Below are 25,022 nucleotides of genomic sequence, written 5' to 3' on the forward strand. Positions count from 1 at the left end.
CTAGCAATTCACGCACCAATTGGATCATACCGTTTAGGCAACTTGACAGACTTGACATCAATTCATTTCATTTTCATAACTTGTGGCTGCGTTATAGTAGCAATACTTACTCAACGTCACGCAATATTGTCTTCTTCTCACATCAGTCATCAAACGCCCCTAGTCGCGCTTTGGCCTTACCTACTATACCTACTAGGTAGAAACAAACCACAGCTACCTGCCTAATACTTGTCCTTCCCTTACTAACTCTCTATACGCACGAACTTAGTCTTTTACGTTTGCTCTTCGACTTGAAGTCAATCTACGCTGTCTTGGTACTTGCCACCTACCTTGGCCGTTCCGTCTACATATTAGAGCTATCTAATAACACTGTCACCTCAGTACAAGGCTGTTATAAGTCTTGGTGACTTTGAGGCCTGGCTAGGATAGCTCGTCATATGTCAAGTATGTCAAACCCTTTCTATTTTGTCGGCATCTCATATTAACCAATAACAAGCAGACTTGATAGTCTTGTATCATAGGCACTGTGAACTTTGAGTTCTAAAAATAATAATACGGAAATACTGGTGGTTAGTCATCTCAACTTTGTTGCTGGGGTAGCTAGCTACCTATCTCATCTTTGGCTGCCTGAGGAACTACTCCATGAGGCGGCTATCGCTTCTCACTAATAAACTCATCGCTTCTATGCCCCACTATCCGTTTTTCCATTCACCTTTCATCCTACAACAATAGTTCACGCACTTATTCTTCCTTACGTCTTCCCTTTTTTCCTGAATCATCTCTTGCCTAACCCTTCCGCCGACAACTACGCCTACACCTACAAGAACATCGACACCAACAGCAACAACATTTAACATGTTCCCGTTCCTAATACATCCATCTCTTCAACTTTCATAACTTCAATCATTAACAATCTTATTATAGAAATAATAGTCAATTCCTGTTATCTCTTCATCATGGATCCGAGCCAGTCGGGCCAATCCAGACTGTCTCCCCCCGACACAGTGGAGAAGACCGCATCGGAGCCGGTCGACATTGAGAAGTAAGTACCCTTGATTTCTTACTGTTGGAGTCGTCTTAAATATATCTCTATCTCGCTCGCCTCTACTTGGTTTTCAGGTCGAGCTTATTTTTTGAGCACAATATGACCCACTGTCAGAATAGTCTCCAACATCAACCTTCCTCTTTACACTCTCTCTAACATTTCTCTACTTAACCTACTACTAAGCCTGTTATGATCTACACACCTTTTCTTCTTCTGCTTCCAATACTACCTCCTAGTCCTCTTCTAAAAGACGCCTACTTACATACTTCATAGACGTGCAGAGTCTCTTGAGACAAAGCAACACAACCGTTTAGAGGACACTCCATTGTCAAACGAAGCAGTTGAAGACGTGGCAAATGATGGCGAACTAAGCTCACCTCCTGATACTAGCTCGGTTTCTAGTCTCAATCCAGACGTATTAGGAGACGAGATTGTTGTTGGCACCCGTTCCAACGGTGTAAACCCCCCCATTCACCCAGCTGCTTCCGAGCAAGGTGATGTATATATGCCCGACTTGGAAGAAGAAGAGCCTGTCTCACACTATCCGAAGAGGAAGCGATCCGCTTTATACAGCGAAACCCCCGATGATAAGACAGACGATAGTCCGGCGAGAGACGCTGATAGTGTGAGCAGCACCGTCAAGGGAAAGCCCCGACCGAAGGCTGAAGAAGCACCTAAACATGTTCCTATTGGCTACTGGCGCGACTCACCCGTGCCACAAGAAGAAGGGAAGCATGTGGTGGTTGGATTTATTGATATCCGCGACCGCCTACGCACACGTATCCGAAGCACGACTCTTACCGGTGAGCCAATAAACAATCGGCTATTTCCCATTCCTCCTGGCCCAGGAGGTAGTTGGGTCACATTTGAACGCATCGTATTCCGCGACTATCTTGTTGGCCATGACCACAATGTAATCAAAGAATATGTCAAGGTACGAGGCGAGAACCTACATATTCGTGCCGCGGAGGCAGACTACGACGCTATTCGAGAGGCACAACGTCGTCTTAACGCCAAACCCCCTCCAGAGACACAGCAACCTCCTCTTATGGCATGGGGTCGAAATGTTCCCATCAACCCACAAGTTGGCCGTCCTGAAGCAAAGCGTCGTCGGACTGGCAATGGAACTGGCACGATTGCTGACAGGGATGAACGTACTGTGCGTGATCGAAACGATCACATTGAGCAGGCCGAACAGATGGCCCTTGTTCCCCATCAGCCAATGTCGGAGGCTGCTTCACCGATGCGAAAACCTACGAGGATTCTTGTCGGTTGCTGGAGCAAGTCTGATCAGCCACTGGACAAGGACAAGCATGCTGTTTATGGTATCCTGGGCGCTAATGACATGTTCCGGGTAAAGCTCGTGCGTGAAACAATGGATGGCCGTTTCCTCGATGGCAACTACCCTAACGGGGCCGGTGCATTGTGGATTCCCTACGACGACGTCAAGTTCCTGAACCATCTCAAAGACCTCACTAGGACCGAGGTCAAAGAGTACATTCGAATTCGCCAAAGCCAGCTGGATGCCGGCGAGGCACCTGACGAACAAGTAGCGAATGAAACGAAAGCGGTCTATGAAGCACAAGCTCGTGCTGCCGCAATCGCCGCCGCCAGCCCAAGCCGGATCCCACCGCCTCAATCAATCCCGAATAACGTACGCGAAGAGTCTCGGGAGCACCATGAACCACGACACCTTCGGCGCGAGCTACCGATGCATGGTGAAATTCGTCACGAACAACGACATGAACAGCCTCACCCACCTCGACATGCTCTCCCTGATGTTGAGTACCGACATGTTAGCCGACCCTTGAGTAACGATCCTATTGAGCGCGTTCAAGGGTTTGCCAACCGTGAGGTAGCAAAGATGGAGGCAGTTCAGCAGCGTGCCACTCGTAACCAAGCCACGCGCAACAGCATGCCCAGCCCGAGCCCCAGTATGTTTCTGAGCTCGCAAGAGCTTCGACATAGCTTCGACCAGAACGTGCAAAAAATGAACAACATTTGGCGTTCACAGCAGGAGAACATTCAGCAAGCACCGGAGAACAAGCAAGGCGATGTGATGCTTCACCAAGGTGTCCGATACGAGCGCAAGCAGACGGGCCCATTTAAGGACAAACTGGTCAGCCAGGGCACAATCATTAACATTGACGGCGAAGACTACGTGGAGTACCGTGTGCTTACGAAGCCATCGTTCTTCTAAGTCTGGCACGTTAATCTTGAAGGAGGTGCCTATCTCTGGAATTGGAGACTTGGCTGATTCTGCATTTGGTAGGGTGTTTTTGCGGCTCTACATTATACCCACTAATCGCCTTGGAGCCTTCTATTGACGCCTATTTACGTACACAATGTGGTTGACTGGTTTCTTTTTAATAAATACCAGTATACATCGAATTCACGATACTTCGACATCTCGGTGAAGCATCAATTACTTACCATAGGTAAACCTATTGACCTCATCCCCAGGTCTGGAAATAATACCCCAGGTGTTGAAGTGACGCATACACAAATCACAACGGCAGGAAGGATTCAAAAGTCGACTTAGGTCCTTTTGTCTCTAGGACGAGGATCGCATGGATACGGATGGATGGATGGATGGAAAAGTAGTGATTTTGATTCACAGTTGGCCTCCCTTAATTTACACAATGAGCACTGGCCAATGTGTGCAAACGCACACGCCCCCCTTAAATGTACATAATGGCATAGGGACTGAGAAAATGGGGAAAGGCGACGAAGGGATCGGAGGCTACGGAACGGAACGGAACAGAACAAAACGGAGCTCATCATCGATGGAACTTCGTTTGGGGCGCAAGGGCGTATTAATCATCATTCTGGCCGGCGTTGCGTGGGCGGTTGCATCGGTTGGTGGCAGTCTGCTTTACCTATGATGAAATGGGTCTTCTAGTTAATGAATGCATCGTACCTTTGTGGTCCTTTAAACTTTTTTTTTCTTCGTTCTATTAACTTCTGTGAGGCGTAATGTTTGGCTGTGAATTCTCGGACCGTGATTCGGGAGATGTCTGAGGTGCTTCTCTAAGAAGGCATTGGGAAGGCTTCTGGGCGGTAAGTAGGTCGGTGAGGGTATGGACGGTAACGGACTACCTACAGGAAGATATTATGTCACGATGATTGATACCTAGGTAGGTAGGTAGGTAGGCACCAAAGTAGGTAGGCAAATACGAAAAAAAGTCACTGTAACTATGTCTTGCACCTACCTACCTACCTACCTACCTATATCTAGGTTGGCCAACTATGCTGGAAATTCAATTCGCAATGCTAGGTATGTGGTTGACAGCTTTCGTCCTTGATTTGTTGTGCTTACTTAATCCCCCATCTTCGCCCTCGCCTCCATCTCTCAGTTTTCCACCTTTTTCATTGTTTTTTTTAAAAAACAAAAAAAAAAGAAATTTCAGTTACCATCGTCACTTCCAATCCCCCACAACAACCCACGCGCAAACATTCCCGACCGCGACTCCTGCGAAGCCGCTTGGACTTTGGGCGGCGGCGGGAGCGTGGGTTCCGGGGTTGTTCGTTGTGATTGTGGTGTGGGGGGATGGATCTGGCGGCTCCGCGTCGCTGTTGTTTATGGATGAAGGAGGGGGGTCGAAGGAGGTCTTGATGGGATGCGGCTGTGGAATTGGGGTGGGTTGTGGTTGTGTTTGTGGTCGGGGCCACATTGTGAAATTGAAGACTGGGTTATTGTTGTTTATGATAGTTGCTGTTTTAGATTCATCTTTTTCTTTGTGAATCCGAAAGAATCTTTCCCCATGTTGATGGTTTGGACATGGCATGGTGAAGAAATGAAATGAAGAAATATGTTTGGCTGCACAGTTACGTGCGCCTTAGGCTTCCACGCTTCGAATTTTTCATAACACAGCGAGAGAAGGAGATGGGGGAAATAGATGAGAGGGAGAGAGATGGCACTAGAAATTGATTGAGAACCCTTGAGCTTCCGTGACTGTTGCCTTGCTTATTAAAGGAATTTGTGTGTACGTCTTGCTGTTTAAGAGGTCTCTTTCGTCCGATGTCTAGGGTTTGCTTGTGTAAATTGGGGCTACCGTGATTGCACACTTTTGATATAGGTATACGGTATCTGCGGTTTACGCAATTTATAGGGTCGGAGCGGAAGAGGGAAGTTATATTCCTTAAGTTGATAGTGTTCAATGGGAAGATCTTTACGCATTGCATATCCACCTAACTGATTCCCTACTGGAGCCCTCCTAGAGTCCTCGGAATTCCTTAGAGAAAATCGAATGCATCATTAAATTTACGGCTTCCATGTTAATAATGAAGCCTTAGTAAATAGGTAAGTGCAGGTAGGTGGGTGAGTATATGGAAAGAGTCTCTGTGGAGCGAGTGGCGGACTACGGGGAGATATCACGGTGATGGATAGGTAGGCTTCAAATTCCACGCATGTATTGTGTCTACATACTAGGTACCCAGCCAGCTCTGCTGGAAACTAAATTCGCAATGCCGATGTGCCTCCCTCATCACTTGGCTACATAGCTCACAGTATGTAGGTAAGCCTCAATCTCCTACCATGGCCGTACCTTTCCGATCCTATTCCCCTATTCCCTCTTACTTCCCACGTTTCGTTCCGTTTCCGTGTTTTTCGGTTTTTCTTTTATGTTCGAGTTATAAGATAAAACACTGCGGCCGTGATGCTGGCAGTAGCCAAGCAGAGAAGGGCTCCCTCTAGAAGCGCTATCCCTCCGCCGTGGATCACGGTGATCTGGTTGTTGGAGTGCCCCATGAGGAGGCCCTCGCAATGCACCGTGACGTGCCTTGAGTTCCTTGATTTCTGGAGCACGGCGACTCTCTTCGGCTCCTTGTGAGCGGTGCGCCCAGGCTCGTTCTTGGTGTTTCCTGTGCCCATGCTGGTGTCTGACTGGGTCTGGATGGGCTCACCCTCGTTGTTGGACTCTAGAGAGTTGACTGCAGGTAGTAGGGCGACCGCTTGCGAGTCAGTGGGCCTGGTTGGGCTAAAAGTTGGCAGCATGTTGAACAGTGAGCGAAAGAGGGCCAAGGATTGGTTGATATTTCCCAAGTTTCGAAGAAGGTTTTCAATGGTGATAGCAAAGGCCATTGCGAAGAATATTGATGTACTTATTAAAATGTATTCCTCAGGTTTCCACGCTTCACTTGTTCCATTGGTTGATTTCCACAATGAGGCAAGGGAAGAAAGGAAAGAAACAGTAGAAGAAAATTAGGCACGAGAAGAGAGAAGACACCAGAAGCCTGTTGAGAAGTCCAGCTCATAATTGGCGGGTGCCTGTCTCATGATTCCGTTTGGCTGTCATTTTCATCCCATGTAAGAGGGGTTGAGTCTTGTGAGTTAAGGTTATCGCGATACACATCTTCAATAATAGAATCGGAGCGGAAGAGAGATGGGGGCTACGTTCCTTGTACTGATAGTCCTTGATGGGATAATGATGTCGTCGCAGGGTGCCCACATGACCACTCGTCACGTGATCTGGATTACTTAAGCAGGATTAGAGCATATATCTTCGACCCTAGTGCTCCGTTGGTAAGTGCAGGCAGGTGAGCATGTATATGAAGAGGGTAACGGACTACAGGAATATTTCAATGTGGTAGGTTTCGAGGTCCTGTAAGTATTCTGTCTAATACTAGGTACCCAACCAGCTATGCTGGGAGCTCAATTCGCAATGTTGATGAGCCCCCCTTATCCCTTGACTACCTAGCTATGTAGGTATATATGACATAAACGAGAGATCTTTATTAATGAGAGATCTTTATTAATGAGAGATCAATCATTCCACCCTTTGGCGTAGCGGTATGTCCTATCGATATGCCTCAATCTCCCAGCATCGTCACATCTATCCCATGCCATCCCTCTTTCCTTTTCCATTTCTTCCCTTATTCACCGTTTCCCCCACACTTCATTCCTTTTCCCAGAGATTATCATTTTCGAGTTTTGAATCTTCGTTTCGAGTTCTCATATCCTCCCGAGGGCGGAACTGAACTGTCCGATGGCCATGCCGGCAGTGGTTACAGCTGCACAGAGAAGGGCCCCCCTACGAGGTCTGCCCCTCTGCCATGGATCACGGTGATCTGGTTGTTGGCGTGTCCCACGGGGAGGGAAGCGCGAAGCATGTCGACACAGTGAGATACTTTCTGCTGGCCCATGGTTCCCTTCAGCTCGTTGCGAGCCGCGTGGTGGTGCTCGGCCTTGCTGCTTTCTGTGCCCACGGTGGTGTTGGTATGGGCTCAATTACTAGCGTTGGTGAACTGGTTGAAGGTAGTACGCTTGCAGCCTCCTGCATCTCAGTAGGCTTGGGTAAACCGAAGGTCGTCATTGTGCGGTAGAATGAAGGTTTGCAGAACAAGTAGAAGTAGAGATCTTTGAATAGCGTGTTGAAAGGTATTGCGAAGAAGATTGATTGGCTTTTAGAAAGGTATAGGCCGCCTTAGGCTTCCACGCTTCAAATTTTCCACTGGACGACGTTTATCAGTGTTGCAGTATGACTGCAACCAAGAAGAAGGAAGATCCTCGGCGGCCCAAGTCTGGAGCTGTACACCCTTCAAACATTCCTCTTTCGTGAAACGCGCTCGGTCCAGCTTTGCCATGGCCGTCATCTCGTCCAACTTAAACTCAGCAAACAATTTTCGTAAAGCATACTGGCAGTCCGCGCGCATGAGGTCCCGGACGGTTGGGGACAAGATTGAGCGATACCATCCCTGGGCTCTGCCCCTGAATAGCTGGTGTAAGTGTTCAAGAAGTGAGGATATGGTCAATGAGTAAAAATAAGACGGTTGTTGTTTTACCCTCCAACAACCAAGAGGTCTGATTATTTTCGAAGGAATAAAGCTTGCTTTATTCCTTACTACTTTGGTGGAGTGCCGATATATGGCTATATGGTCTAGTGGAGCCATGGCGCTTAAGGCATCTGCAACAGATATAAACGAGACATATTGAATGAGAGATCAATCATTCACCATTTGGCGTAGTGGAAAATCTGACAATTCTTTCCCATTGCAAGGTGAGGGAAGAAAGGAAAGCATTGGTGAGTTAAAACCAGGCACGAGAAGAGAGAGGAGCCTAAGAAGTATGTTGTGAAATCTAGCGCATGATTGATTGTTGCCTGTCTCATGATTAATTTCCTGTCATCCCTGATGTCTCTTTCGTCACATCGATGTCCGATTGAGTCTTGTAACTTGGGGCTATCGTGGTTACACACCTTAGGTACCTAGGTATCTGCGGTACATATCATTGATGTATCTGTCACGAGGCTGAAAGATTCATATACTATCGCAGGGTGAACTGCAACCAATGGGAAGGAAGAAGTACGGATGGAAGAAAGCTTGGTTTATTCTAGATTACGATGGCGCTGTGCTAATATCTAGGGCAGGCCTAGTGGAGCCATGGATGATACCTAAGGCACCTGCAACATATAGGTAGTGTGAAGCTGTCTTTGTTCTATCCCACCCCCATATAGTCCCCAGATAGACCCCTGACAGTATCTGAAGGTTTCGCAATATTTAGGGCCGTAGTAGGAGATGAGGAGGCGGATTCACTGTGATAGCGACGCCCACCACAACACTGCCTGTCTTAATCCAGAAGGTCAAACACGCAGGGCGATAGCTAACCATGACCTTACCCTCGCTCGTCAGGGTCGGCCATTCCATAACTTCAATGTTTGCAATGGTCGTTTGATATATGAAGACCTATAATAGAATGGAGTCGTGATCAGGAACTGAAATCCATTACGCGTTATGTAGAATACATGTCTACCATGTCTGCCGTATCCTCTCTCTCGCCCTGCATTGTCGACATACTCTCATTTCCCCACGGTATCTTGGCCCTCGATTTCAAGCTTTTCTTTTCTTCTCAGCTGCCATGCCAGACCTCCGATAATTATCCCGAGCGCCACCCACGGTACTGGGCTACCTGAGGCTCTTCCGCTAACCAGCTGCACGCAGATGCTCACTCTGTTGCCTTGCACGTTATAAATGTGGCTGTAACTTTGCGCCCTGCGTTTCAGTTGATAATTCCAGTCGTTCTTGGCGTTGGGCGTCTTGTGACCCTCTGCTGGCATCCGAGTAGTGGATTTGGCGTGGGTCTCCATCTTGGGTGCCTCGCATGGCTTTCCGGAGCTGTCAGGAGCTGAAAGGTACAAAAACCTCCTGCTGCTTCTGAGGCGACGAGACTGTTGTAGAAAATAATGGCATCCCAATGGCTGAGTGGTGTTGATTGATTTGGCTTCGACATCCCATCAATAAATCTTTTTGGCCATGCTTCATTGAACTCGCGGGCAACTGCCCCTCCCCCTCTCTCGCTCACTTTCATCCCATCCCACCCCCCCCCCCCCCAAAAGAAAACGCCTCACCACCTAAACAAACCCAGCCCACGGCGTCCCGAGCACCCTACCCCTCTCATCAATCCTAACCCCCTCAGCGCGCAGCAGCCTGCGCTTCTCATCGATGGTGATGCCCTCGCCGTCGCGCGGCCACTTGCCCTTGAAGCCACCGAGCGCGCCGCCCGTCGCCACGACGCGGTGACACGGCACCTGCGGCGCGAACGGGTTGCGGCGCAGCGCGTTGCCGACAGCGCGGGGCGAGGATTTTAGATGCGCGGAGAGAAGCCCGTAGGTCGAGACGTGGCCGCGGGGGATCTGGCAGAGGGAGGTCCACTGGGGGGTGGTGGTTAGTGGGGTTTCTTGGACACGAGGCTTGGCGTGGCGGAGATAGGGGGGGGGATGGGTAACTACTAGGTAGGTAGCTGCAGAGAAGAGTTTAGGGGGAACTTACCACTCTCTTTTCAAACGGCGTGCGGTTCGATGCTGCTATGCGCTGGAGTTGCGGTTCCATGGCTTCGGGTACGGATATAACCTTTACTGGTGTCGCGGCTTCAGACGCGGACTTTATGGTCTTCTGAGGTAGTGATACTGAAGATTCTTGTGCCTCGCCCACGCGCTTGCGTTTAATTCCCACGGCCATAACTATTTCGTTTATTTCGATAGTTCGAAATAATGCGGGCTTAGCCAGAAGTCTAGATAACTGCTAGGTACCTTATATGCAAGATATGTGCTTGGTGAATTGCTGCAGTAGGTATGTTTTTGAAAGTAAAATAATGCTAGGGACTGGAATCGACAGTTAAAATTGGCCTTTGGGGTGAGTTATAGGAAAACAGAAATTGGGAAGTCGATATCTTTCAGCTTACAAGTCTTGACTCACCACGCGATGTCATGCAAAGGGCGCGTCTTGCCCCTCACAAGAACATGACGCCAAGTCACATGACCACTTAGCGATAACCACAATCATTTAAAGCTGCATATCAATGCCGAAAACACGTTATTTTCACATGTCAAAAATGCGTGATAAATGAAATTACACATGAATATCTCAAATATCATAAATGCACGAACGAACAAAAAGTAGAAAGTTGTGCTCTCGATCGGGGAATCGAACCCCGGCCACCTGCGTGCTTGTGCGATGACAAGCAGGTATCCTGACCACTAGACCAATCGAGATTTAAACACCCTATCGGATGCTGATTTGCTGTGGCGGTGCTTGACATGTGGCGGGTTAAAGTGCAATATATTCCTAGCCCAGTCCCTAACCTAGTGACTCCCTGTAGTACATAATCAATCGCACTAATAAATTGTTAGTATCTACTGCGTACTAGTAGTAGGTATTCAGCTCAAGTACATTATCATTGATACTTTGCCGTTAGATCGTCTTGGTATTTCAACATGCAGGGTATGGTCCACATTTCCGCTCCTTGTTTAAAGATGGACTTCTAATAAATTTATGGAAAGTCGATCATGGTTATTTTGACTACACCCACAGGGACGGGGTGTCACGTGATAGCCCTCTGCGCAACCATGCTATACAGCTGTGACAACCGCTGTCACTTATCCATCACTGCCATAACATATGTAGGTACCTAGGTCCTAGGGTAAGACACGGAAACATACATACATAGTACCTATGTAGCATTGAAAGGCTCAACTCAAACATACTAAACTTGGAATAATATTAAAGCTTCAAGGTTGTAACCTACAGCTTTAGCCAAGTTAGCCAAGACACCTTTCTCCTATCAACTTGGACAGTTTTAGCATCTCGTGATAGTGAATTAATATACCAACACTCACGCGAGAAGCTGAATTGGTAAAGATAGGCACAGCTCTTCATCAATTGAGAAACTCCAGGTAAATATACCTATTAGGGTACACTCAACCTCCTCAATGCCATGTTTTGGGACCTTCTCCCACCGCGCGCAGCCCTTCTAGGGGTAATTTCCCTCCTTCCCATCCCGCTGCTAGGAACTCTACCAATCACCTAGGTACTTCTGAAACCCCAGAGCTTTTGTCTTGAACCCAAAGTAAGCACACCCAACCCCATCCCCACCGGTTCCTCTACTCGCGGCCCTGAAAACGTCAAGGCGCACTTGACTAATTTTATTTTATTCATTTCGCAGGTGTCCCTTGGTTTCTAGCTCCGAGGGCCTACCGAGCTCGAAATCTAGTCTTAAACGCCAGGAACAAAAAAAAGTAGCAAGAGACCACTTCGATGCCCCACCCATCGACGCAGAGGGCGACGACCCGTTCTATGGGAGCAGCTTCTTCCGCGAGAGGCACCAGACATTCTTCCAAATGGACGGGTTCGACTACGACGCCATCGCGTCCGAGGATTTCGGGGCTATATGGGCGTAAAGTTACTTACAGCGCTTTCTGTCCTGTGTCTTAAGCAGTACTCAGGTATGGATTAATATTAGATAACTAACTCTTTGCGCAGAGTAAGAAACTCGGTCGCGGCCGCCTCCTGGACTATCTTAGACGTATACCGGGACCCCGCGCTGCTCGCGGACGTGAGGGCCGAGGTCGATGCCTGTGCCTGTGCGCTCGAAGGTGCAGACGGGCGCATCCAGCTCGATGTCGACAAGCTGCTTCGCCTGCCCATCCTCCAGGCCGTCTACGCGGAGACCCTGCGCCTCCTGATGCACTCGGATGGGGGATGTGGCAGATTTAGATATCCGAGACTGGGTCATGCCCCGGCGCAAGGTGATCGTTACCCCAGCGATCGACGCGCACATGGATGCGGAAGCGTGGAACACCGGCGCGAACAACAAGCACCCCGTCGACCAGTTCTGGGTTGGGCGGTTTCTCAGGTATTCGTCCCCAGGTGTGCCGCCAACGTTCTCGACCAAAGACCTCGAAGGGTCGTGGATCCCTTGTGGCGGTGGGCCGCGACAGTGTCCCGGCCGGCACTTTGCGAAGCGCCAGATATTGCTTACTACCGCGCTGATGGTAAGCTTGCTCGACTGCGAGATATTGGGGGAAGGGAGGGATGTCAAGGAGGACTTCTCGCTTAAGGGGCTTGGGGGTGGAGTCTCCCATGCGGCTGGGAAGGTGCCGGTGAGGATAAGGCGGATAGATAGGGGTAACCTAACTAGTAGCGTATAAAAAGCGTCGGGTTTGAGGGGGGCGATTTTACGTTCATCATAATTATATCTCGAAGTCTTCGAGGCAATGTTCAGGGTATAGTATCTACCTCCCTAGGGGGAGTTAGTAAAAGCAACCTTATTAATACTATGGATTTTTACTACAAGTTGCTGTACAGAACTGATCTGGGGTCGATACATTTGCCTTCAGTCGATTATCGTGTTGAATCCTTAGGATTTAAGCGGGGCTGCTCTAACCCTAACCCCGCCCCTTTATTTTTTGCAAGAAGCCACTTTCTGACTATGAGGAGCTGTGTACCTAGGTTGTATAGACGCGTCGTGTGCTCCACTGCCAACAGCTAGATCGAGTTTAAGGTTAGCTCTTCCTATGGATCCTGGTAGATGCGGATTCGAGGGATGAAATTCCAGAACAAGATATGAACCTAGGTATATATCGTGCAGGTGGTAGGTAGGTAGGTACCTAGGTGTCAAGCGATCTTCGCATCATTTCCACTAGTGCTATTACACATTCGGAAATGGTCTCGTTAGCTACAGCTACTTACCATAGTTTTGTAGGTAGATAGCCAAGCTTTCCCCCCTCTCGTTTGAGGTAAGGTGATAAGGGGTAGGCCGGTTACCTACCTACCTATGCATGAAGACTGCCGTAATCCTCGTAATCGAGTCGAACGCATCCAGGTACGCACATTAGAAACAACACTCCCAAAAGCTTTCTATGATAACCTTCAGATTCTGGTCATATGTAGATAAGCCTCCTACCGAGCAAGAGCGATAGGACAGAGCTGGAGGGGGCATTGGATCTACATAGCCGGAGATGTCAGTAATGTTAAAGTCTTATAAAATGCTTATATAAGTACCTTAGGCATTTGCGAATAGCTTCAGTTATATAGAATGATCTAGTTAACAAAAGGGGTTAAGTGGGCCTGGTAGGTGACGAAAATCAATCTGAAAACAATCTCGACCAAGCATGGCTCTATATGAAAGCGTACGTGCAAGGCAGGCAGGTAATTATCTTCACGTCATTCCCGCCAACTTCACCACGCAATCGGAACTAGCCTCAGTAAGCACTCTAAATGGGTACCTAGTAGACAGATAATCAAGCTCTTCACATGACTCCAGCTTACATGATCATTTTCCCCCTAATATACCGTCTGAGGTAAGAGGACACCCAAGGGGTGGGTTGGGTACCTATGCACTGAAACCGTCGTAATCGCGTGATCGCCGTTATCAAGTTCTCGTGCGACGAAGAGCGAAGTGAGAACGACGGTCTGAATATCGGCATTTGGCAGTGAAAAGCAGGTCGAAGTATCCGCGCTACGCGACTTGGTCATATGTAATGAGGCTCTAACGAGGTACCTATGTAAGTAGAAGATCATAATATTCTGACTTCTCAGTTAAGGCGGTGTATACCTACTTCGTGTCTGGGGTAGCTAGCCAACCCAAGCCAATTTCGACGGGAGTCCCGAGTGGCTTTATCGCAATTGACATGCTCACCTTAGATGCTCGAATCCGATCCCGAACTTTGTCCCACCTGTCTGTCACAATATGCCTAAAACAAGGTCCAGCGACATATTCCCCCCTGTCTCCCGAGGCCCCCAAACAGGGGGGTCGTCGATCTTGGATTATGGCTTGAAGATACTATGAATAGGCGGCCAACCAGGAGCTCGAACGCGTCTATAAGCTTTCCTAGCTGAAGCATCTGGGGGAGCAGCTCAGCCAGCTAGCTAGCGCGTCAGGGGGGGTGGATGGATGGACGAAAACACAGCTTGTGGTCTAGTAGACGGAAGAAGCGGCTGTCTCGAGGTGGTATGATTGTGGCTGATCTCGACTGGGTACCTACCTACCCGAATAACAGGATCGAGTGTCGATCCCAGGGGCCGGGTTCGTTTATACACTTTAGCAACTTGAGCCAGGTACGAGCTAAGGTTAGACTACGAGATCTAAATCACGCTTATGGCTAACTTGTGATGATTTAGATACATGCCAGTTCTTCCACCCCCCTAGGTCAAGTTAATCTGGGGATAACACGGTTAGTTCTTTTACTACCTCGTCTAATATTTCATGAAAAAGAACCAGGCTAAAGAGGAAAAGAATTAAAAAGGGATGCCAGGTTCAGGTTATTTCTTTTCCCATTCTGTGATAGATACTTCCAACTTAGAATAGCTAACAACCTTACGGTTCTTTACCTACCTAGTATCCAGAACAAAATAAATCTACCTTCAACGAGAGTATTTCCCACTATCTTTCTCGAAGAAATGACTATGAAGATACTGTGAGAAGCTAGGAGTAGTTCAATATGAGATTCGAAAGGTCACTCCTAGGTTAGCCAGCTCTATCACAATGATCCTTCAAAACTCTGCCATAGCTACCATCACAACTATCCTTAAGTCTTGCCCCGGCTCTCAGAAACTGGCGTACAGCCTTGTGGTTACCTACTTACTAGGTAGGTAGCTGGAATTAATATTGGTTTAGGATGCCCCAAAACTCGGGTTATTGTGGTATATACCACTGTGGACTATAGCCTCATCTGGGACAGTGGCTTAGGATAAAATGCAATAAAACGGCAAGGTTAGTAGATGTAGTCGTGGGGGCCGTCACCAGCCAGATGTTCCATGGACATGGAAGGAAGGAAAAGCCGGTAACAAGAAGACAAAATGTAGGTCTGTAAGATATCCCCATTGGATGCTTATACGGTTGGTTACCGCCAGCAAGACTAGGTATCTTTTGTAGGCGGTTTATTCTATAGCCGAGCCGTCACCCGACGTATAAGTGCATTAGTGTTTCCGCAAAGACCCTGAGACTGAGAGGAGTCCGAGGAACTTTAAGCCACACGTTACTTAGTACTCACAAGTAACTATCCCCCCTGTTTCTATGCTACTCCATAAGGCGGGTAGCTAGAACTTCCCCAGAACGGTGTGGGAACGTCCTCTTATTTCCTACCTAAGCACAAATAACCACCACCACCACCACCACTACCGCGTCTAACCTAAGAGCCTCCCTAGTACCTAGCACTTAAAGCATCCTGTGAATGTTTTCAGCTCCCGGGCATATGACAAGATGGGGAGATGGGATGGTCGGAGATAACTTAACGTTCAATAGGCGGAACAAACGGCTCAAGTTCGCAATCGCAATCTTGGGAAATGATAAGATTGCATTGCGGCTGACATTTCGATGCAACCTCGCAAAAAGATACCGTATGTACATATCTACCTAGATTGAGTACCTACGTATGTACATATGCGGCTCTGATGGCAGCGGTGATCACGACATCAAGGTTGGTTTTCTTTTTGGGGGGAGGGGGGAGTCTTTTTGTGAACTGGAAACGCCACTGCCGAAGAGATGTATAGATATGTGTACGTATATATGTAGGTATAAATGACAGGCCTGACATAAAGTACAAACCTATATACATCAATAATCGCGTATTAGCAATCATACCTAGGTATTTATTTACCCCATGCGGCGCGGCGGCGTCGGAGGGTGGGGACTGCAATAGCAGGCGCTGTTACTACCGCGTTCGTTTGCGTGCGCTTTCAGCTGTGCTGCAAAAGGAGCCGAATCGAGATCCCCCCCTCCCCTCCCTAAGGGAGGTTGGGGTGAACGCCGAAGAGGAGTTGAGCGTTGGAGGACTTTTCTTTCTTAGGAATGAAACGAACCGGCGATGATGTTTTAGATACGGCGACCTGCACTACACTACTTACCTGCTCACCTGGCTACCTGCCTGGCTGGGTAGGAACTTATTTACTACCGGTATCGATTTTCTCGTTCTCAGCCTCGCTGCTGGACTTTCTTCAAAGGCGGTGGCAACAGCAGTCAGCAGAAAATGCATTTTGGCTCACACCGCTGATGGGTTTGATGTTTATCATGTACCTACCCAGCTATCCAACTTACCTATCTACCTCCTCTACATGCAACAGCGATACTTGCTCCTGTAGATAGGTACGTGTTCACCGAAAACTGCGGTTGGCTGAGAACCTATCATATAGGAGCTATAGCTTAGGTGAGATTTGAGAGCAATACAGCCGTGTAGTCGAATGCAACTCTCTAGCCTACCTAGGTAAGTAAGTTGTCTTGCCTCACACCTACAAAAGGACGAAAGCAAGAAAAAAATACCACTTCCCTTAAATAGCTCGAGCCTTGATAGTGGCAAAAGAAAAGTATCGGGCCCTCTTGTGTTTTTCTAACCCACAGACGGATAAAACGCGACGACACCTCCGAGATGATGATGGGGGGCTGTCGCATAAGACCACCGGGATGCCATGCCAAACCAGTGTGCAAAGCTTCGGCGTGTAAGTGTCCGGGGGATAGGCGAGATTCATGCACCTCCAAGTGCAAGCCGACAAGTTGCACTTGCAAGGCCAGTAACGCCAGGTGCAAAGCCTTGTGTTGCAAGATTCCGGTGGAGAGGAGAGACCTAATATGTTCGCCCCATTGCAAAAAGCGTGAGTAACCTATCTATCCCCCGTGAAGTATGCGAGGGGAGGGGAGGGAAGAGAAGAGAAGAGGGAAACATGGCGGCAAGGTTGATGATAGTTAACTAACAATCCCTCGAGACACGTGCGAGCATTTCTGGGAACTGATCATCGGAGGAACGGACCGTTGCGAGGCGGAAAAGAGTCCACAGGATTCCGTCTGCAAACTCCGTGAGTAATTGACTGACTCCATAACGAAAACTTGACGGCGACGTTTCGCTAAGACATTCGGAAGACGTAAGATGCCAGGCACCCGATTGTATGAATGGGAGGATGCAGTATTGGGACTCCGCAGGTCCGACGCCGCAGTACAGACGTTGGAGGTACTGTTGCAGCCGTAAGAACCACCAAGAAAAAATCACGCGGGAGGGAAGGATCAGAATATTGATGTCTAGCAGATAAGTGTTCGTCGGCTGTCTGTCCAAATAGGTGCGCCGTGGTACTACTAGGTCAATACCACCGATATTGTGACGATCGTGAGTTAGCAATGCTTCGTGATGATTGGCCCCATGCAAAATGCTAACAGCCAGCAGATAAATGCCGGGCACGCGGGTGCCCAGAAGAGGCCACAAACAACACATCACATTGCTGCCAGAGACGTTCGCATCATATACCCACGTACCCATAACCGCACAATTCCTAACCGGTAGCCAGATACATGTACGAGTCCGGGATGCATGAGTATGGCAGAGAACAATTCCGTACTCTGCACAGTTCGTACGCCTTACCATTCTACAACGAGAAGATATGGTTAACTGACTCAGCTGGCTTTTCTAGACAACAGATGCGAGTGGCGTCCGATGTGCAGCCTGCCTAAAGCACCTGGACGAAGATACTGCCAGGGGCGTATGTATCATATGCGTCAGTGACATCTCTGCAAAGCGTTGCTAATAATGATTAGATTCTCAGTGTAGCAGCCCCGGCTGCACGAGAGCCAAAGATGAAGGTTCATCGCATTGTATCGATCATACTTGCCCTGTAAGAGGTTGTAACATGTTCAAGTCTACGGAGCACAAGTACTGTGAAAGCCGTTAGTGTACCTTCCTTCAACTTCTTAGGTACCTACCTACCTGATAGTTAGGATATACTTAGCTGACCGTAGATATGGCTAGATCGGTGTCAATGGGATGATTGTGGGTTTCCAAGGGAAGGGGGTGAATTTTGTTTGCTTCGTGAGTAGATCATTCCTTCCCACAATATCTCTCTCTTTGCGAGCTGGAAGAACTGATTATTTCATTAGATTCTTGCCATTTCGAAGGTTGCGAAGATTGTATTGTCCAAGTTGATGGGTGGCACTGCGAATTTCGTAAGGATAATCCAGCTCTTCTAATAAAGCCCAAGATGAGAGTATGCTAATAGTGTATGTCTGTCAGATTCTTGCTTAAGACCATGCTGTAGGGATGTCGGCAGAGAGGAACTGGATCATAAATGTTTTTGCCGTAGGTCGTTCCCTACCCAAGTATGCTGCATTCTGTGACCTTCTAACCTATTCTCTCCTCTATAGACTGGAAGGAAGATGAGAGGGCCTGCATTAAGGCGGAGCTGAGTGATGAGAATATGACGTTGAGGCTCAGGATTCAAGAATTAGACGCCAAGATTGCACGACTGGAACGAGAAAAGGAACAGATACGGATGGATCAGCAAAGGTCCAGGGGGCCGCTGCCCAACTAATTCGCGAAGAAACTCCCTGGTCCTCGCTCAAATGTGTATTCTAGAGGAGGCCATGTTAGCGAAGGATACGTACGGCACAGGTGTAATTAGGTGCAGTTTGCCAGAGGCATTTAATTCATAATTCCACAATAGGAACTCCAAGACACATAAGATTCAAAAAGGGCCCTAATAACTTCGTTTGACGTTGATTTTAGACACGAACTCGAATGATGGGAAGGATATCGGCATCACCGTGGTTGGTCGGGTAACTATGAGAACGCCGATGACTCGATTTAACGACTCGAATGGGAATCTTGAATCCCAATACGCATCCATCCACCAACTAATCGCCGGTATCGACTTCTAAGTCAATTTGGACCCCATTACTAACCTCGTAATCAGCGAGGGTAAGCATGTCCTTAAACGGGCGTTGTCCTTGTCTCTTTAGCAAGATCTCGTGGGGTTCTCGACCGATTCGCGCCGCGACCATGATCTTGAATTCTTTAATACGATCCGATGCGAAACATGGGATAGCTGCCTTGGTCCCCAATCGATCGTTCACATGGACAATGATCATCTCTTCACCACCACCAGTTGGTGCTGCGGGTGCTCGAGCAGGGGGTTGAGTAGTATCCCCACCAGTAGATTTGGACTTGGACTTCTTGGTGGATGAAGAAGCTCCAGCGTCACGATCACGTTCCCGGTCACGGTCGCGATCTCGGCGCCGCGGTGATTGGGAGCGGTTTCGGTAACCTCTAAATGAGCCACCACGCCGATCATCGTCTTCTGGATCATCACGACGCTTATCCTTGAATTTGAACCCTCCAAAGCTCTTCTTCGGCCGGGGTCGATCTTGTTCTCTTCCTTCCTTCCCATCTCCCTGTCCTCGGTCCGAGCCCTTGTCTTCGCGATCATCAGCTCGTCTTGCTGGGTCGCGTCCTGGTCGATCATAACCGTTGTCTCGATTCCGATCTCGTTGACCCCTCCAGGAATCATGGTCACCACCTCTACGCCGATCATCGCCGCGCGATCTGTAGCTATCCATTCTTTGGTTGTCGTTCCTGTCTCGCCGATCGCGGTTGCGACGTGGCGATTGACTCCGATCGTCACTTCGGCTTCGTTTGCGAGGGGGCGGTGACTCGCCTCGCGACGGGCGCGGAGAGGTAGGTTTTTCCGACATGGATTTACTGGCAGGTCCTTGTCGGATACCTTAAGAAGGTCGACTGAGGTTTAGTGAGAATTGTTTGTATTAAAAAGCAAGAGTCAGCACAACGCTTGCGTTTAGCTCTCTCCTACATGTGGTAGAAGGAAAGATGATTAATTTAAGAATAGGAATTGGTAACGCGACGTCAGAAGTGGACCCTTTTGATTCACACATTTAATGTGGGTACCTAGTACTGATGCCTTACATAATAGACACCTAAGTACCCCTCCGATTTCAATTGAACTTCATTGGGCAACTTGAAGTTGAAATGGCCGACTCGGGAAGGCACGTGCCCCGGTGTACATGATACTACATATGTACTATGTACTTACTGTACACCAGGCATAGGACACTTAAACGTCGATGATGAGTGCAGGATTCAAGTCATTCTCTGTTTTTAATCTGTTCAGTGACATGGAATTATTTGCATTTGAAGCTAGCCAGCTAAGGGTATCATTTGAAGTCTCAAGACCTGAATGCAAACCGCCTTGTAACGAAATATGACGCATATGCGCCCCTATCGCCATTCAAATATGTGCCTTTTCACCATCCCAACTCCTAAAAACAAGGAGTCATTATCATTCATCAATCTTCAGTTCATCGCCTGTTGGCCCCGCATTCCCTCTACATGCCCGCGGTTCAGCATCTTGAATGCTACACAGCGAAGCAAACGAAGTATTGTTTCCCTCGTCAAGTGTGCGGCGAGCCTCAGGGAATTCTCATGGTGGTGATCTTATCTAGGAACCTGGGGGATGTCTCGACAAAGTTACTCCATCGATCCACTTCATACATGGAGGCGTAAAACGCATGGAGGTGTAAAATGCGAAGATTCCATCTCGTACCATCCAATGGACAAAAAAGTAATCTACACGTAACATCACTCTTATTTTAAGAATACTCCAACTCTGCCATGGTATTAATACCAATGATCGAATTGATAGGTAGTTCTTCGTTGTCTATGGCTATTGTAGTGTTTGTTCCCTACCTAGTACCATAAAATAGCTCCGGTGTATCGTTGAGTACAAGGCTAAGAAACATAGAATCTGCGAACTTTATTCTAGGTTAGGTACTTGCATATAGAGTCAATCTGACTTAACATATCATTTACCTAGTGTACGTGTCTGCCCAGATCTCTATATCTACCTGTGTGCCGAGATATGAGAGTAAATAATGGTATCACATAGCAAATAAGTCAGGAAGCGTCGCAGGTATGAAGATGTCAAACACCATGACTAGAGGATGGAAATACCAAAGATCTACCTTTAGAGCAAATAAGCCATCAAGTCATATGCTCCGCTGGATTTCACGATTATGATTCTTGTACTTTGGGGCATTGACACCAACCTAATTATCATCTTAAGTTAGTGTCACATCCACACAACTGCATATGAACCCCGATTCTAGAACAACAGAGCTCTATCATGGAGTTATGACGATAGCTTCTTGAGTACATTCATCTCGCGAATTCCGAAATTATACACATTCGCTTGTCGACAAGTGACTGCATTTGATAGGCGAAATATTTTGGTATCTGACCAAGCTCTACTTGTACGACGGTCCCAGCTCCGTGATTGTGTTGACTGTTGGCAGCTTTCGATCCCATATTGGCCCTTTCACTTTACTAGTGATTTCGATTTCCCAGTCACATCATGTTCCTTCCCACCGTTCATTCTGTCCCGAATCGACTTTCAAAGAATATATAACAAGCCTTCTGGCACAGAACATTCAATTTGCAGTCTCCCACAAGCATCTCCCACAAGCAACGTCCACAGTCCCTACGCCTTTCGTTAACACTTAGGTACACCTCGAGACTAGTACGCCAACCACAAAGCTCATTATGTCAGACTTCGACACTAAATCTCAGCCGCAAAGCTCCCCAACTACCTATAGCACAGATACACGCTTGCCCAGCCCAAAACCTCAAGAAATAATGGATAACATGGCACTTATACCCACCGTACGTAACACTTGCTACCCCTTTTACACATCCCCATCGCCTCGGAGAACATTTCGGATTTCTTTTCAAAATATGCGACTTTCCCATAGTTGGTAAACTTACAACGTCTCTCACAGACCGAGCACCGATTCTTCGTGCCCTCGGAGCAGCTCAAAGGCGGCTCCTACTGCGCGCGGGGCGTCAGCCTGGTCAACAACAACTACCGGGGCGACCCCAGCCTGCCGTCCAACAAGGGCAACAGCGTGCCCGAGGAGAAGAACACCAACCTCTGGATCACCGGCCTGCCCGGCGGCATAACCCACCACGAGCTCCTGGCCGGAATCACCAAGACCGGCCGCGTCCGCTCGACCGTCATCAACGCCGCGGACGCAGGCCACGCCACGGCCGCCGCATCGATCAGCTTCTTCCGGCGCGCGCACGCCGAGGCGCTGCACCGCGCCGCCGCGCGCGGCGAGTTCGTCGTCGCCGGCCGCTTCCCGCGCGTCACCTGGAACCGCAACCGGGTCGCCGAGGCCGAGGCCGCCGCGGAGCACAGCCACCATCCCCACCACCACCACCACAGCCGCGTGGTGCTCGTCGCGGGGGACCCCGAGGTCGTCAACACCGCGTACCTCGATGACTTCTTCAGCAGGAAGTTCGTGTACGAGCTCGACTGCGTGGTCGACCACGGCACGGTGGCCGGGGTCGGGGGACCGGTCGCCCGCTTGGAGTACCGCTTCGGCTCGTTCCGGTCCCAGGCGGAGTTCGCGCGGATGGCGCTCTCGATGGAGCTAAGGGGGTTTCTGCTGGCTGAGTATGGCGAGGATCCGTGTGCGCTTTGATATGGTACTAGATACTACCTGTGGGGGAGGGGGGGGGTACCGGATTATAGTTCTGACGCTTGGTATATTCGAATAGAAATAAGCTGCAAAGCATAAAAAGGAGGCGCTTGAGTTGAAGATCTGGGTGGATAGGTAGTTTTACTACTAATGTGCTTAGCCTAGGCATTGCCTAGGAAGCTGCTAGGATACCCAGCAGGTGCCTGCAGAAGCAAGTGAGAGATCCACGCATACTATATCGGTGTACATAGTGTAGTAGCATTCTGTTCTTCTCATGCTGAGAAGTCTCTGGTCTTAGGCCAGAGTCTCTAATCCTAGAGCATTAGTTTAACGCCCCCTTTTCCTCAATTCGGTCGACTTAAGGTTACGTTAGTTGGTATTTGCTAGCAGCTATAAGCCGCTGCTTGGCGTGATATGTTATCAGAAGAGAAAGACTGTTATTTGTCAAACTTTAGACGATCGTAAGACGATGATACTTTACGTTTCGTGCTTGCTATCCTTGGTGGCAGTAAGGTGTGCGGATAAGTGTAAGGTTGGATACCTACCTACCTAGCTAAGCCTGCTAAGGTAGGTAGGTAACTACGTGGAGCAATTTTTTGTTAGCTAACTACCTGTGTAATTAATTCGACGCCCCATTTACAAATATCTGAGGTCTCCGGCATTGTATTGGCAATAAAAAAGTAAATCGACCAATACACACGACGCGAATCTCTGGAAATACTAGGTAAATGAAACAAGATCTGATATTCACTATACCCGTCCCTTCATGCCATTCATGCCAAGTATGTTGATTTGCTTGCGTTCCTCTGCTCCCTTACCCCTTTTCTTCAAAGTGGGCCTCGGCGCCCAAGCTTACTGGGCTGGTACAGTCTGAAGGTTTTATATAAAGAGCATCCAAACACTTCCAAGACATTGCTCATCATTGTCATGGCATTTATAATAATATAGAATCCTTGCCATGTGTATTTCGGCGGGAATATTTGGGGGTAAAGATATTTTCTGCATGCTATGTTCTGTGGGGGAAGCACTTACGAATTAACTACCCTAGTTAGGTGATTACTAGGTAGTATGCTGAAAGAACCACTAACATGATGCTAGTTGGGACCGGCGTGGTACCTGAGCTTCTAGATCGCGGGAATATTCAATATTTACATATAAAAGGCCGACCTTGTAAAATAGCCTAGGTAGGTGTACATGAATACTACGATGGGAAGTTGAGTTTCGATTCCGGCAATACACTAACCTAGGCTAGATCATGTACAAATCATACCAGAAATGCATCTTAGAAGCACTCGACTCTTGAGTCTCGAACACATCATGCTTGTAGAAGTTGAGCACGTGTGTACCTAGGTACTGTACCTGTGATGTAGGCTTTTTGTGTAAGTGGCTGTTTATGGAAATTGCCATATGACCATTGGTCACCTGTTTGAGGATCTTTTGAATAAAGGTACCTTGCCTTGGTCTTGGACATCTCCTCTCTCATCACCCAATGGAATCATCTTTCAGTATCAAGAAATACCGTCATCTTACCCGCTGAAAGGTTCTGGTTTTCTTTGATGACTTCAAGGCTCAAGCACGTTTTTTCTATTCCGGATATTAATCGTCGGGGCTCCAAAGGCCTAATTCCGACAAATAAGACTTTAAACCGACTAGCGCTAAGATCAAAAGCGAGATTAAAAATAGCGCTCTTATGGGGTGACACAGCATATGCTAGTCCCATCAAAGCATAGCGCCTCTTGTTCTCTGGAGTCCAGAGTTCATGGCATTTGCGTCATTCTGCCAGGGGAGAGCCTCACCGCCTGCCCCATTTGTACAAGTATATCACTTCACTTGATTCGACTGATTATTCAAGCTCGTATGTAAGGAAAATGGGAGCCAATCCGATACTGGGTGTGTTTCTACTATGCAACTATGCAAAGTAACCCATGGAACGCAATATGTTGAGTATCCAATCGAGACGCATTGGCGTTTCATTCTTCCCAATATGTATACACTTCTGTTTGATTCGAGGTCACATGGGCAAGGGGGGCAGCAAGGGGAGGAGAAGGGGGAAATACTAGGAAATTCCCCATGGGCCGAGTTTAAGGTACCTAGGTACATGTGGAGGCTGAACACAACATGAAGCACAGTGCTCGTGCTGTGTGTAAAATAGGACTACATTTGGAAATGCATACTAATATGTGTACATAGGTACATGTACGTTTCAATGAAAGTGGACTCTGGAATGGTATGTACGTAGGTACCTGACTTTGTACCTAGTAACGTTTCAAAGCCATACATTAAGTTGTACACACGCATACAAGACATGTATGGCAGTATGCAGTTTTGATGGCAGTTACAAGCTCGTACTCGGTACCTGAGATCGTTGATCTCAAGCCAAACCAATGCACTGCTGAACTTGAAGATGTAGATCAATGAGTGCATACGTACATACCCGGTCAGACCGGATACTTCAAT

At 48.1% G+C, this 25,022-nt stretch overlaps 8 protein-coding genes and 1 non-coding gene across 9 annotated transcripts; 5 read left to right on the forward strand and 4 right to left on the reverse strand.

Moving 5' to 3' along the window:
* The first annotated feature begins 546 nt into the window (after nucleotides 1-546).
* On the forward strand, nucleotides 547-3,982 carry GGS25DRAFT_479560 (uncharacterized protein). The gene is made up of 2 exons (XM_049260026.1): nucleotides 547-1,042; nucleotides 1,319-3,982. Exons 1-2 carry the CDS (start codon nucleotides 957-959, stop codon nucleotides 3,243-3,245), a joined length of 2,013 nt encoding a protein of 670 aa, XP_049118499.1. The 5' UTR covers nucleotides 547-956; the 3' UTR covers nucleotides 3,246-3,982.
* A 1,527-nt stretch (nucleotides 3,983-5,509) lies between these two features.
* GGS25DRAFT_479561 (uncharacterized protein) lies at nucleotides 5,510-6,447 on the reverse strand. Its single transcript, XM_049260027.1, has one exon. It carries the CDS (start codon nucleotides 6,126-6,128, stop codon nucleotides 5,667-5,669), a length of 462 nt encoding a protein of 153 aa, XP_049118500.1. The 5' UTR covers nucleotides 6,129-6,447; the 3' UTR covers nucleotides 5,510-5,666.
* Nucleotides 6,448-9,383: 2,936 nt separating this feature from the next.
* On the reverse strand, nucleotides 9,384-10,495 carry GGS25DRAFT_479563 (methylated-DNA--cysteine S-met). The gene is made up of 3 exons (XM_049260028.1): nucleotides 10,224-10,495; nucleotides 9,812-10,143; nucleotides 9,384-9,693 (listed from the first exon to the last, which is right to left on the reverse strand). Exons 2-3 carry the CDS (start codon nucleotides 9,998-10,000, stop codon nucleotides 9,394-9,396), a joined length of 489 nt encoding a protein of 162 aa, XP_049118501.1. The 5' UTR covers nucleotides 10,001-10,143; nucleotides 10,224-10,495; the 3' UTR covers nucleotides 9,384-9,393.
* Nucleotides 10,451-10,533, reverse strand: GGS25DRAFT_t30. Its single transcript has one exon. It is a non-coding gene; the product is annotated as a tRNA-Asp (tRNA).
* Nucleotides 10,534-11,255: 722 nt separating this feature from the next.
* GGS25DRAFT_519029 (uncharacterized protein) lies at nucleotides 11,256-12,377 on the forward strand (the record flags this gene model as incomplete). Its single annotated transcript, XM_049263633.1, has 3 exons — nucleotides 11,256-11,297; nucleotides 11,545-11,714; nucleotides 11,801-12,377. 3 exons carry the CDS (start codon nucleotides 11,256-11,258, stop codon nucleotides 12,375-12,377), a joined length of 789 nt encoding a protein of 262 aa, XP_049118502.1.
* A 4,166-nt stretch (nucleotides 12,378-16,543) lies between these two features.
* Nucleotides 16,544-17,810, forward strand: GGS25DRAFT_161453 (uncharacterized protein). The gene is made up of 6 exons (XM_049256497.1): nucleotides 16,544-16,906; nucleotides 17,018-17,107; nucleotides 17,172-17,273; nucleotides 17,335-17,412; nucleotides 17,470-17,535; nucleotides 17,591-17,810. Exons 1-6 carry the CDS (start codon nucleotides 16,684-16,686, stop codon nucleotides 17,689-17,691), a joined length of 660 nt encoding a protein of 219 aa, XP_049118503.1. The 5' UTR covers nucleotides 16,544-16,683; the 3' UTR covers nucleotides 17,692-17,810.
* On the forward strand, nucleotides 17,799-18,768 carry GGS25DRAFT_161530 (uncharacterized protein). Its single transcript, XM_049256499.1, has 5 exons — nucleotides 17,799-17,966; nucleotides 18,049-18,108; nucleotides 18,177-18,242; nucleotides 18,310-18,375; nucleotides 18,441-18,768. Exons 1-5 carry the CDS (start codon nucleotides 17,930-17,932, stop codon nucleotides 18,605-18,607), a joined length of 396 nt encoding a protein of 131 aa, XP_049118504.1. The 5' UTR covers nucleotides 17,799-17,929; the 3' UTR covers nucleotides 18,608-18,768.
* On the reverse strand, nucleotides 18,324-19,947 carry GGS25DRAFT_161487 (ubiquitin-like protein). The gene has a single exon (XM_049256498.1). The coding sequence runs from the start codon at nucleotides 19,764-19,766 to the stop codon at nucleotides 18,930-18,932; it is 837 nt and encodes a 278-aa protein (XP_049118505.1). The 5' UTR covers nucleotides 19,767-19,947; the 3' UTR covers nucleotides 18,324-18,929.
* Nucleotides 19,948-21,296: 1,349 nt separating this feature from the next.
* Nucleotides 21,297-22,801, forward strand: GGS25DRAFT_529666 (uncharacterized protein). Its single transcript, XM_049265312.1, has 2 exons — nucleotides 21,297-21,747; nucleotides 21,864-22,801. Exons 1-2 carry the CDS (start codon nucleotides 21,628-21,630, stop codon nucleotides 22,566-22,568), a joined length of 825 nt encoding a protein of 274 aa, XP_049118506.1. The 5' UTR covers nucleotides 21,297-21,627; the 3' UTR covers nucleotides 22,569-22,801.
* Nucleotides 22,802-25,022: the final 2,221 nt, after the last annotated feature.

This window comes from Hypoxylon fragiforme (genome assembly GCF_022984875.1).
Source record: "Hypoxylon fragiforme strain CBS 206.31 chromosome Unknown GGS25scaffold_3, whole genome shotgun sequence".
Lineage (NCBI taxonomy): Eukaryota > Fungi > Ascomycota > Sordariomycetes > Xylariales > Hypoxylaceae > Hypoxylon > Hypoxylon fragiforme.